Source organism: Manis javanica, chromosome 1, assembly GCF_040802235.1.
Source record: "Manis javanica isolate MJ-LG chromosome 1, MJ_LKY, whole genome shotgun sequence".
In the NCBI taxonomy this organism is placed as follows: Eukaryota; Metazoa; Chordata; class Mammalia; order Pholidota; family Manidae; genus Manis; species Manis javanica.
This window is the reverse complement of record NC_133156.1, coordinates 231,456,564-231,470,625: the sequence shown is the minus strand read 5'-3', so window position 1 is coordinate 231,470,625 and position 14,062 is coordinate 231,456,564. Positions and strand designations below refer to the sequence as shown.

At 39.8% G+C, this 14,062-nt stretch overlaps 1 protein-coding gene across 2 annotated transcripts in view; it reads right to left on the bottom strand.

The window, feature by feature from the left end:
* Positions 1–14,062, bottom strand: part of NBAS (NBAS subunit of NRZ tethering complex) — a 331,046-nt gene that overhangs the window by 77,148 nt on the left and 239,836 nt on the right. For both annotated transcript variants that reach the window (XM_073216361.1, XM_037026472.2), the window contains exons 42-44: positions 13,243–13,353; positions 4,887–5,137; positions 3,809–4,143 (exon numbers count right to left, since the gene is read on the bottom strand). In XM_073216361.1, coding sequence (XP_073072462.1) covers positions 3,809–4,143; positions 4,887–5,137; positions 13,243–13,353 — 697 coding nt within the window. The remainder of the gene's footprint in view (positions 1–3,808; positions 4,144–4,886; positions 5,138–13,242; positions 13,354–14,062) is intronic.

Sequence of the window (14,062 nt, the reverse complement as noted above, 5' to 3'; positions counted from 1 at the left end):
ACATCAGAAAGTCATATATCATGCCATACAATTGAGTAATACATATTTTTGGAATATTTTTACATAGGTTTCACACACTAATTGCTCAATATGGTGAAAATCATGTGTCATCCCTATTTAAAAGATAATAGCACTGTGAAGACCCTGAAGTTATAGTTAAAATGCTGCCTTTTAATTGAGACTTAAACTTATAAGAATACATTTTTTTAGGTCATATCATGTTTTTTCAGATACAATTATTCTTCCGGATTTCTATGTCAAATAATCTGGATAACAGGATAAGAGAAGAGACAGTAGCTTATTTCAAGAATCTGAATAGTCATGGTATGAAAAGAGAGATTCTTATGCTGTTTCCATAGCTCCAGAATGAAGAACCAGAAAGTGGGAACCATAAGAAGCCTGAAGATAGATAGAAAGATTAGGGAAGTAGCTTAATTATCAATAGAAATGATGCCTGATGATCAGAGTCAGACTGAAGTATAGGTTCTCCAACATTCTTCTGCTCTAACTGAAGGAGACTGCATGCTTCCAGCAGAACAAAGCGCGGGAGCTGGAACAGCAGGTGCACGTAGGGTGGGGTGAGGGTGGTAGAAGCCCAGCCAATTACAGATTGAGAGCACCTCTTCTGATTCTATGATCATCTGGGGCTTTTAAAGAAGGATCCTGGCAAACTTCTGGGTAGCATTTCATAACTGAGAAGGACTGTGTTCCATGTCCTATAATTATGGATGCAGCCATACGAGCAACTGAAAGCGAGCAGAAAGCATAAAACACGGAGGCCGAGATGACGTGTAAGCCTCATCCAACCACATCACGTCTGAAGCAAGCAAATAATGTTTTGACCGTCATTTCTCCTTCTTTCACCATTTTCCTGAATTTCTGACCCACTAAATTGCTCTCTGTCCCTTCCACAAAAACGTTTCTAATTGTTGAAGTGGAAAAGCAAGAAGAACTCTAACCCGATTCCACCAAAATGCACTTGAAGTATTTGCATTCTTTTCCCTTCTACATATTCATCTCCTCAAGTGTCATGCAAATTCAGTTTCTGCATACATGGTAACATTTTGTGATTTCCATGAAGTCTACTAATGCAAATGGTAACCGAATAACTATTACCGTGGTGGGAAAGAGCCTTCTCTAGTTCATCATGGAAGAGGCACTAAATTCGGGCTTTAGGGACATTCCTGTCTGAATTCTAGTATCTGAACAATTGCTTACCATCCCAGTTACGCGCTCTAGAATTAGTTCATTAGTTCTTTCTAAAAGTTTGGTTTTTGAATTAAATGTGGTTACATATTTGAAAACTGCACACTATATATATGAGTAGTATACACTTATTTTACATTTTTAACATCATGTACAAGCTGTGGGAACATCTGGTGTTTTGCGAAGTTGGCCAAATCCAATGGCATTTCCTTTTCCAAATGTGTCCTCTCACATGTGCAGGTTGTATTTCAACTTGAATTTTATACTCTTCTTTCTACAATGGCATTATATGATTTCAAAATGCACTCTATATGAACTTTACACTTTTCCTCTCTGAATGAAAAAGTAAAAGCTTCCAATTAATAAAATGAGGAAAAATATAAATCTAGGCTAAAGATGTAAAACTAATTTTAAATGTATTTGTCTCACTTTTCTATAGCTTATCTGTATCAATGGCAAACCACCTCTTGAGATAGTTTACAATAAAAGACGATCTTATTGAGGATTATACCACTTTGAGAAAGAAATGTCAAAATTAAGTAATATTGAGTCAGCTATGCATCTTTTCCTCAGGAAAAATACACATATATGCACTAACTACATTTTCAGGTAGTTGGAGGACATCTTAAAGTTGTAAGAAGGAAAACAGCTAAGACTGAGTGGACTCTACATCCAAGACAAGCTTAAACATGAGTAAATAATTGCTGTCGGAAAGTCTAGAACTCTTCGTCCACTTCCATATTACATGCTCACAATTAGCATATGGCCTTGGCTGGCCATGCTAGATTTCGATCTTGCCCTCATATAAAATATTTAAAAACTCCCACAGCCTGGGGGAGGGAAACAGCCGTAAAGTGAAGGCCCCTCCATGTCCTGGTGGGTGCGTTTGCTTGTCTGGTGACTACAGCCCATTCACAGCTCCCAACTCTGGAGCCATATCCTTGGATTTCAACACCCGGCTTGGTTCCGGTCTCTGCCCTCAGATACATACTTCCTGCATGGCTAACACTGGACTCGGAAACTCTCATTCTTAGAGATCTGAAACCACTGTTTGCTGAGGTCTTGTCTCTTCCCATACTTTGCTGGGTTCCTGCCTGCCCTTCCTTATTTAGACTCAGCCTTGCACTGGACACATCCCATGACAGCTGCTCCACCTGGACTAAAATGTGTGGGGATTTCTGGTCCCATTTTTCTCCCTCATTTCCTTAAAATCCCAGGTCTCTTGATTCAAACTGCTTTTTTTTTCACAGAACAGTTCAGTGGTTAAGCAAAGGCCCTGGAATAAGCCTCTATGAGTTCAAATTGTGGCTCCTCTCTTACCAAATTAACTTTGTTGAACCTCAGCATACCCACCTACTAATAACGGGGCAATAATATTATCTACTTCAAGATTACTCAGCCACATCCTCTGCCCCAAGGAGGCAGAAGTCTAACAGCAATTCCTGAGGGTAACCCACAGAGCTGGTTAAGTGTCAGGTTCAAAGTTCAAGCCAGATTGAAATTACTCCAAACTTGCACTCTTTCAAATCATCACACCACCTGCCTTTAAAATCATCCTTATTTTCTCCCTTGAAAACAATAAAAATGATTATCTCTTTCTTTATAGAAGTGGTTATAAAATTTAAAACCAAGTTATTAGCTGAAATATTTGAGTTACAATAATAAGGAAATGAAATCTTCGGCTACCTACAACTATTAATACAGTTAACACTAGCATTCTCCATAGGTGTCTGAATCTCTACCTGTGCCAACCTCTAAATAAATGACTTGAATTATTCTTACCCTTTATACTCAAATTTCAAGATAATAATAGTTACAATAAAAATACCTGGGAGAGGATACCAGGCAGACTTGCCAGTTTGGGGGACAGAGAAGGCAGCAGTAAAGACGGGCAACAGAGAAAAAAGCTCCAAGGCCGTGCAGCTCAGCAGCTGAGGCCGGAGGCAGGAGCATCTCTAGGAGAGGCAATGCCCTGGGTCCAAGCAGTGGAAGTTCGCATCTGCTGGGCAGTGGTGTCTGGGGGAGAAGGTGAGACAGCAAGAAGGCAAGGAGGACCCACATTCTCTGCTCTAAGTAAACGCATACACTGCTGAAGTGCAAAGGGCAAGAATCACAGTCCAGGGAAGGAGCTTACAACTGAGCAGGGAGGAGACACTGGCGAGTGTGCTGGAGACGCCCATGGATTATTCCATCACCAAGTCAAACACTATGTGGTATTCATGTGAAAGTTTTTAAAGGCTCAATTTAACCACAGCTAAGTGGTTAGCCTGGCTCTGAATGCAGCTAGCTAATGTGGGCTGGGCACTGAAGGTTCTGTCCACTGTCAACTGAAGAGGATGAAATATTTACTGTAAAATGAAATACTATGAGAAAATTTACATTTTGCACATGTAACACATAAATTAGAACAGTCAAGTCTTAGACTCCTTGTATATCTGTGACAGAGGAAAATGATTTCCCAATTAAAACCTCATGTTTAACAAAAAACCAGAAGGCAGAACATGTAAGTAGTCCTCAATTTAAGAAAAAAATCTACAGAATATAAGAGCAATTTTCATTTCTTCTATAGCATTCAATCTCCTTTAACTATCTTTTTGGTTACCTTGGTCACAGCTTTAGGAGAAAACGTAACAGCATCCACCACCGTGATGAGGTCATTTGGATGGAGGCGATCAAAGTACTTGACGCAGGCATCGTACGCACAAAGCCACTCTGGTGAGGACGCCGGGACTTGTTTAATGAGGTGAGGATCTCCAGTCCAGAACAACTTCTGTAACCAGACGGTGTACAGAGAGCTTGGGGAAAGCATTTGTCCGTCCTTTTCAGGGATTTGGGGAACAAGTTTGGAAATAGATAAGATATTTTGACTTGAAAGAACTGGCTCCAGTGCTTTAAGAGGATTCATGTTTTCATCTGTCAGCTTTTTGTAATTAAGACCTAATGGAAAAAGAAAGGAAAATAGAGTAGCTCATTCCTAGGTAAACATACAGGTTCAAACGCAAAATCCTCTGTACTGTCCGAAGGAAAAAGTGATCAACCAACTTATTTATAGCAGACAGTTTGTCGATTAGATCAGAAGATCTGAGTTCTAGTCCCAGCCTGCAACTTAACTGTGCAAACCTAGACAGTCACTCAGCTTTGCGTGCTTCAGTGTCCTTGTGTGTACCCTAGAGAGGGCAGTATCTCCTTGCATCTTCAAATGCTTCCATGGCACCTATGCTTTCTTTGGTGAGTGCACCAAACTGCATTATATTCATTTGCTATTTATCTGGGATCTCATCAACTCCTTGAAGGCAGGGATTGACTCTTATTCTTTTCCTGTGTTTAATTTGGTTACTCAGTAAGCCACAGATAAACTGAAGTAAATTCTCACAATTGCTATTAATATCAAATGAACATAGATTTGAAAGTGCCTTGTACAGGAGAAAGTACCATACAGATCTAAGAGGTGTTAATGTGTTTTGTAAGTCACTACATGCCTTTCAATAGGCTTCTTAGTTCTCTCATATTTAATTCCTTCAACAGCAGGTGAAGGAGTTGGAAAGATAACTAAAGTCGATTAACATCAAAATTCTGTGATTTCAGATCTCTGTTAGCCATAATATACAAACATGACTGTGTACAGAAAATTAATCCCGAGATTTAAAGAATGAGTTCAAGCAGGAAAATGATCATCTTACCTGATGCAACTACTTTAAATTTCTTCAGCAGCCGAATGTGGGTTTCTGGTTTAATGGTATATTTTCTAAACTCAGCACAGCCAAAGCTTTCCAGAAGAGTGAAATAATATATCAGCCTTTCATGATCAAAGCCACCAATCGTGGGGTAAATGTACTTGACCATGTGCTGGTGAAAGCCTTCAGGATCAGTCTTCAAAGTCTCAAAGAGATGAAGGGCTTGGGCTCGATTTTCAATTTCTTCTATGGACAAACTGAAATTAAGAGACAGACTATGTTAAGATTTGGTTCCTTTATTAAATAATGTACGTGTGTGCGTTTTACCCAGGAAGAAAGACTACTTCTCACAAGTCTCTTCTTCCTGCCTTATCAAAGATGGCAAACCACCAGGATGCAGGTAGTTTATATAAACGGAAGCAAACATGTTCAGCAAGTACTATTGTCCCATGCGATTTTCACATTGGCTCAGGTGGGTCTACAGCTACCCCAGGACGTAAGCATCACCTCTCCTTCCTGCAAGTGGGGAATTGCCCAATGCTTAAAAGCTAGGAAATGAACTTAGATCTGTCAGTGTCCACTACGCATTTATTCATGTCACAAGAAAAATTTTAAATCCAAGCTTCACTGAAGAAATGTAAACCACCTTATTATTTGAGGAATTTAGGAAATGGTGAGGGCATGAATTTTAATCCCCAACGTTTGGGCATGAATTTTAATCTAAGAGCCTTGAATTTATATTCTACAGACCCAAATTTGATAGTGTGTTCAAATAAAATTAAAATAGGACAGATCCTTACTCTCTTACTTGGATTTCTGTAGTAATGAATATGCCATTTGAATAAAGCATGTATGCTAATACTTTCATCTTAGATGTCCTTATGATGTAATTTTTAAAAAGCTATTTTAAGGTTAAACTGTTGAAAAAAAATTTTGAAGGAGCCTCGTTTGGTTGATTGGTTTGCATCTTTTCAGGGGAAGGAGAGTGCTGAATTTTGGTCTTGCGCTTCTCCGTGGACAGAATACAGTGCCTCCAGTCCTGTGTAATACCGATGCCCCTTAAAGGAGGAATTTCAAACCTTCTAATTTCAAGAGCCCTCAGGCAGACCTCTGCCCTAACAGAAATGCCCAGTGTCCAGGGCTCTTGGCAGGAGCAATGCAAGTGTCTGGGGCAGTAAGTGAGGCTTCTGGCAGTATCCAAGTTAGATTGCACATAGTTTAAAAGGAACTCCTCTGAAATACAATACTTTACTTATTGGAATTCCCACTTCTAGAAATGCCAAGACATGGTTTTGTGTTACATACATAAAATTAATACAAATTATGTTTCAGAAGTTTCATGAGGAGGTGATAATATTTGGGATAATAGCAGTAATCTATAAAGTCAAAATATCAAGTAATTTCAAAACACTCCTTTCACTTTAAGAGAAATCCCATTTTCCTATTAAGACACAATTGAAACATTTACAAAAATACCCATATCTATAAAAATGTCTCTGGTCTATAAAAGCTTTCTTTAATTCCACCTCTGAGTGGTTCTTCTATCCTGATACTCATAACATGCTGAAGTGTTTATCACCTTGTCTGCCTTCCTCCCCAGATTATGTACTACTTGATGGGAAAGATAATACTAGATCTTCTACACCTTTAGTTTCTCAGTACTCAGCGCCAGCAAGCAGAAAAAGGAAACATTCCACCCATGTCTTATGCATAGATGAACAAGAACTTAGATGTCCTCTATGGACAAGGCTCAGCCCAGGGGAGGGTGTCAAGATTTATAACAGAGTGCTTTTACTCAGTAGTTGAAAATCTAGTTGAGTTATAATTACTTAGAATTAAACAATGCAAAATAATGGTATGGGCTGACAAAGGGCATGTGACTGTATTCCAATTAAGAGTGAGGTCACTAAAGCTGTAACTTGAGAGAGGGCAGATGTCAGGGATAACAGAAGGCTTAGTGAAAGAAATAGGTGAGCGTGGCATTGTAGAAAGGAATGAAACAAAAATAATATGAACAGAAGTATCAAGACCAAGTACAAAGTCTGTATAAGAAACACAGAGTACAGATGGATGGATGGTTGGAAAATACTGATACTATCCCTATTCAAAGTATGCAATGTCATCCTTGAAAAATACTATACACACAGTGGTATATGAAAGTGACTTGAGGAACCTCAGGTGTTCTTTCATAATTTGCAAAATAAAGTCTGAAAACAGTATACTGAAAACATAAATAAGAAAATATGTAATTTTACTAAGATACCTACTGACATAATGATTTATAGGCAGAACAACATGCTTAGTGGCAGAGGGAAAACAAACTTGCATTTTACACTGACTACTATGTGACAAGGGAAATCTAGGAAATTACCAATTTATAGATGAGAAACTGCCCTCACAGAAGTTAAATGATCTTCCTAACACCAGGCGTCCACAACTGTCCGGACTCCCTGCGCTCTGTCCACCTTATCACAAAGCAGCCAGCGTCTGATGAAGGTCAAGCACCCTCATAACAACCGTTTCAAAAACAGGATTCTTTCTATAACATGGACATTAGTTCTCTCTCCCAGTGGCAATAACCTGAAAGAGTTCTCTTAACATACTGCATTCCTAACACCCTGACAGAGTATTCAAGACAGACTCACCTACAGAATGGACAGTGACTAAAGCATTGACAGTTTTAGCTCATTCGTGTTGACTTGCTTCTGAACACTGTCTCTCCATCAACAGTACTTTTCACCTTGCCCACCCACTTATTCTTCTGTGCCCACAATTCAGTTTGTCAAATGTGTAATTTCACATAATTATCTTGTCAAGACAGATACCGAAATACCTTTACTGGCTCAAGATAAATACCAAAACCTCCCTCTCTTCAGTAAATCACAATGTGCTAAGATCTTTTATAGATGCCAGTAATCAATAACCACTTTAATAGTTATTATTGAAAGAAGCTGTTATGGTTCCATTGGAATAAGAAATGAAATCTCTACTTAGAAAACAATTCCAAAGGATCCACATTCAAGAGAGTAAGAAAAAATACTATGAAAGCTGTGGATTTTTCACTAATCAAAGTAATGACTACCTTTATGGTTAAGTGCTTTTTCTTGAACCAAGTTTCAGTTATAAAGCAGCTTATATTTATATATAGTATATAATTAATTTTCAGAGACTAACTCGAGGAAGAAACTAGCCTTAATTGTATTCAATGCACAAAAGGAGTAAGTTATTATTACTAATCCCATGATTAAGGTATTCCATAATGGCTTCGAGTTGTCAGTCACCAAAAAATGTAACTCAAGAACAGCACGTATGGAAAGGACTGTGCAGGAAAACAAATTTATTTAAACACAGTTTTCTTTACTCAGTGTGAGACTGAGTGATGATAATTTCATTCACTGACTGAAAGGACTGCTCAGAAGAGGAGAAGGTAAGAAGGAGAGTTGGGGTGGGGAAAGGAGAGGCCACCAGGAAAGGCTGAAGAGACAGAGGGATGAGGACAGGTTCACACAGTTCAGACACAGTAACTTGTAGGCATTTCTGCCAAAGACTAATCCTAAATTTAGAGATACACGAAACCAAATTAAGTGCCATGATCACAGGTGAACAGGGCTCCACCACTGATTCATGTGGAAAGAGACAAATCTGTGAACGTTAGAAGTACTCCAACCTGTGGGAAACAATCCAAATACTTACCACACAAATGTGTCACAATGAACTTGACGTGGCTAACTTGATCTGCAGTGCTGCCTGACAGCTGAGTATGTGATTACACAGGGAAAATGGGATCAAAATAATCATTGCATTTTTCAGTTTGCCAACATTTTGGCCAAGTGTCTTTGCAAACGAAAAAATGGACTTTAACTTTTCAAGGGCACCTACACAGCTGATGAGAGGATAAACAATGAGTACATCAGAATTTATTTCTCATCATATGAATGCTGAGTAAATTCTCTTGCGCTATGTTTTATGTGAACAGAGGGGAGATGTGGAAGGCCATGTGAACAGGCTTTATCTCTCCCTAAGGACAACTCTGACCCCTTATGGCTTTCAGTTTCTCACAAAATGTTCTGACTGGTTTATATAGTCTCATATTATTACCTAACAAAAAATATTTTAAAAGAAACCATAATACAGATACAGTAATAGGCATATTTACTGAGCACTTTTTTATATTAAGTACTATGTCATCTCATTTAATTCTCACAAAGCAGATATGTTATAATTGATATCCATATTAACTTGAAAAATAATTGTTCAAAAATCAGATGTGCAATGTTATGCTAACAGTGGTCATAGGATGGGTTCCGTACATCTGGTCTGTTTCCAGAATTAACAATAGCAGCAGTCACCCCCCCACCCCCAAGCACTTACTTCATGTCAGGTATTTTGTATGATTACAAAATGGAAAAAGAATACTCACTTTGCAGAAGAGGAAACTTAAGCATAGCTGGATAAAAGAACTTGTCTACCTACTAAGAATACATTAATACGAAGTTACAAAGTCAGGGTTTGAATCCAGACTTGCATGATTCAAAGCCTAAGCACTTTACACAAGATGGAAACAGGAAAATGCATTTTCTTTTGCTTAACATTTTGTGCCAGTCTCAGGAGCTTTCGACTAGCAGGGAAAGTGGCCTTAAGGATCACAACATGGATAAAAGGATGCAGATATATGGAAGGAATTGCTTCCACTTTGGTTATGGTAGTAGTTCTCCCATTTCTAGGATTGGTAGATTTCTTACACACAATGCAAATCTTAGTCTTAGTAAAAAATCCCCTTAGGCCAAAATAAAGATCAAAACCAAATGTAGGGCTCAATTTCAACAAATGTGTAAGAACTACGACCTGAATATCTATATTCAAACTTCCTACTTTAATGGATTTTTCCTGGTCTTGAATTTTTATTTATCCTAATTTTCAATGTTATGACATACTTTTAATAGACAGTGACCTTAAATCCCTCTCCATACACTAACTGGTCTCACAATAACCCTTCAACTAAGCTAAGCTTCTGTAAGGGAGAAGGAGATGGAACAGGTGAGGATTTAGAATTTACAACATGTCAACCTGTACACAAACCTGTGAGGAACAGCAACCCTCATAAATAGATTCTGTGTATCTTCTGCACTTAATCAATGCACTTCTGTATATTGTTCAGCACTTAAGCCTATGCTTGGAACACAAAGATACTATAAAAATAACAGCAATAATTAACGAACACATGTGATCCTATTCTATCAGCTAGAAGCATCCTCTGCTGTTTCAAAATGATCCTGTGTCCAATACTTAAAATACTCATGAATCAGCAGAGCTGAGAAGCACAGTAACAGGGATAATTGCAATAATATTACAGAGCCACCAGGCACCTACTTCCCACAGACTTTCTCTAATCTTTACAACCTGACAAGGTACGGATAATGGTCCCGAAAACTGAGAAAACAGTGACTGAAGAGGATTAATACCCTTGTTCAAGGCTACACAGCTGGGGTCATGGGGAGCAGGTTTGGATCTTAAACGTGCCTGACTCCAAAACCTGTGCCTTCACACGAGGCCACGCAGATGCTGGGAGTCCGCGCTGTCCATAAGCACTGCCATAGTGCCCGGGGGCAGCCCAGAGGGGAAGACAGCCTCTAAGGTCACAATGAGCAGAAAAATGAGCGCTGAGCTTGGGGAGTCCACCAGGTCCCAGCAGAGCCGAGAGGCGGAGGGAGTGTCTGCCAGCTGGAAATGACTCTAGACACACATGGCCACTCAAGGACATCACTGGTTTAACCCTACTAAGAAAAAGAAAAAAATACGAGGAAAAATAAGGGAAAAAGGGAGACCAGCAGCTTAAGTATAGGTGTTTTATGACAATTATCTCTTTCTTACAGGAGTGAAATCCCAGGAATAATTGCTATCAGGACCGATCCTCTCAGAAACTTTATTAGGCTTTATATTTTACCATGCAGTAATTTTTATTACGCCTTACTTGGCACTAAGGAAAATGAGTTTCCTTTAAGGCTACACAGTTTCAGAAAACTGAATTATCTTGTGTAGGAACTCACGAGAGAGAGAAAGAGTTAGAATTTACCTAGTGGTCACAAGCACAGAAGGCTTGTGCTATACTGCATGCCACCTCTCCCACACCTGCCATCCGTACGTGTGCGGAGACGGGGAACACCACCGAATTCAACCAGGAGGGAAGGAGAATGTGATACTATAGGGAAACCAACTTTGGGGGACAATGACTTCTTAAAGGAAGAGTAAACAAAACTCCAAGGCAAAGAACATTATTTTTCTGTTCTGTAACTTTGACCTATTAGCTTCCCACTGGCATTGGCTCAATAAGTAAATGTTGGGCAATTTGAATTAATGAGGCTGACTGATCAGTAAGTTTGACTGAACAGTAAGGCAAAAGATAATATTTTAAGTAAAGAACAGAGAGCACCAAACACCACTTGCTAAATCAGTATTAGGTGTTTTGTCACCCTTAAGTAATGCCTGGAGGTAATGGCTTCCTGCCTTTGTAACTGCTGGCATCTGCATAATCACATTGCTGTCAGGGGTAATGACAGGCTGTGAGGGGTCTTGCCCCTTACCAGATTGCCTGATAATTTACAATATATTCAGAGACCAACGGAACATCCTGTTTGTACAGGTATATCCTTCTATATAACTTTAAGGAAAGGAAAAAGATACTTAATAAAATGTCAAGATCTTTTTATGTCAATATGAATAAGAGACATTTATTGAACATCATACTGTGCCCCAGAGTGGTGAAGTCAGTGCAGTATTTATCACAGTAACACTATTACCCAGGTAGTACTTAAAACGGAGATGCACTGATACAAGTTAAAGGTGCTAGATCATAAGCATGTCTTGACTGCTCAGTAGGATCTGACTCCATTCAATCCTCCCTCCGCTTCTGTAGACTCTCTCCTGCGCTTCTCTAGCACAAGACTCCCCACTCTCCCTCCTCCCTCTCTGCTGCTCCCTTGGTCCCTTTTATTGGCAGCTCTTCCTCTACCATTAACCCTGGAAGGTTCTCAAGGTCTGCTCCAAGTTATTCTCCTTTCCCCTTGCATATTCCTTCCAAAGCGTACCCACAAACAGCTTATTTACCATCTATGTGCCTCTGACTCCAAGTCAGTATTTCCGGTTCCACCTTCTCTTTTGCAGTCCAGAGTTCCACTGTCTACTTGGCATCTCCATGCGTGTAACTTCACTATTCCCTGGCCTTTCCCTCATCCCCCCCCGGAAAACACTTCGTCCGTAACTAGTGTTACCTGTTCTGCCGAAATGATGTCATTAACCTGCAGACCAGGCAACTTCCTGGAGGTGAATCTCGACATCCCCTTCACTCACCTTCATATCTAGTTTACTCTCATTAAGCAATTAATTTAATCTTACTTAGCCTTCTAGATATCTCTGAAACCCATTCTCCCCACTCCTTCTGTACTTTCAAAACCATACTCCAAGCCAGGGTCACCTGTCACAGTTTATTACTGTAACAGCTCCCTAACTGGCCTATACGTCTGCACAGGCCTCCCTCAAATCTTTTCCCAACATGGTAGCCAAAGGGATCTTACCAAAATGCAAATCTGGTATTACTTCCACCCCTTTACCAAAACATTTGAATAGCTTCTTATTACTCTTAAGAAAAAGCCCCCAGCCTCGATAGGGCCTGCACAGCCTGCTGCCGGGCCCAGGCCCCTCCCACGCTGCGCTCCCTGACCCTCATGGACTCACCCACACTCTCCATCTGCCAGACCCTCACACTCTGTGCTCCTTCCTGTCAGAGGGCTTTTGCACTTGAACTTTTTTGTCTCCCTGGAAAATGGTTTCCCTTCTCCTTGTAGCATAATTAATTTTGACTCAAAATTTAGGTCTCAGCTCTAGCATTACTTTTTCAGGAAACTCTTCCCCAGCTGTGCCAAGTCTCCTACTTGGGCTCTCTTACATGGTACCTGCCGCAGTTTTAATTTCACAGTTGCTTATATAAAATTATTCGTGTATAATTATTCGATTATAAGCTGTTTCCCACACTAGACTGTAAGTTCCAAGATAGCTGGGATGTCTGCTTTTGCTCACAATTGTAAGTCTAATATTCTCTGTAGTACACAATTCTCAATAGAAACCTTTGAATAAATGAATGAATAAAGCATCTAACTCAGGATATTACTACGGAAAAATAAAAACAAATAGATTATAGACAGAATATCAGTGTGTCAGAAGTATAAAAAGAGAAGGTACAAAGATATTGGTCTACTATAACTCAGAAGGAAAAGTGAAGTTGTACTTTACCACTTCAAGATTCTTCTAAAATAGACTCTGAAAAGATAGACATGGAAATAAACTTACACATGAATTGTGTGCTTACCCACTGTCCGTGAACAGGAACTCCAAATGGGTCATAAAAACTTCCCAACGGGAGACACAGTAACGCCGTGCCAGAGAAAGGGCAATGCTATAGACGTTCTCCTCAAGTGTTCTTCAAGAATGTCCGTCAGCCACAGGGAAGGGAGAGAAGAGAAACACAATACCTTAATTAGCACAGAAAGTGTTCATTAATACTGCCCTCTGAGAGGGATGTGGGCAGCATAGTCCTCAACAGACATTTCACAGTAATTCAGGAAAAGTACTTTCAAGGAATTTTAATGTTCATGTTTCTCTGAGGTGCACAATTGACCAAAGAATTATCTAGACCAGTGGTTCTCAGGTGAGGGTGATTTGGCCCCTCAGTGGACATTTGGCAATGTGCAGACACATTTTTGATGGTCACAGTGAAAGAGGGGGTGACCGCTAACGGCATCTAGGGGGTGGAAGTCAGAGACCCCACTGAGCAGCCTACAGCGTACAGAACAGCACTTCCACAACACAGGTCTCTCCAGTCCCAAATGTACCAAGGTTGAAAAACTTCTGGTCTAGACACCAGAGCCTACAATCAAAGAATAATGCAAAGGAAATAGCCCATGGGTAGTTATTTGAGAAATCGGTCGCTCAACAAATTTTTATTTTCTACATAATGCCAGGTACTGTGCTACCTACTTGGGATATAAAACAAACAAGATATTTCTTGAGGAACTCACAGCCTAGTGGAGGATATGAAATGCAAACTGGCAATTAAACCCAGTGACAGGAATGCTGAAAGAGAAGACTCCACAGTAGTGGGAGGAGGGAGGTCAGAGGGCGAGCGATCC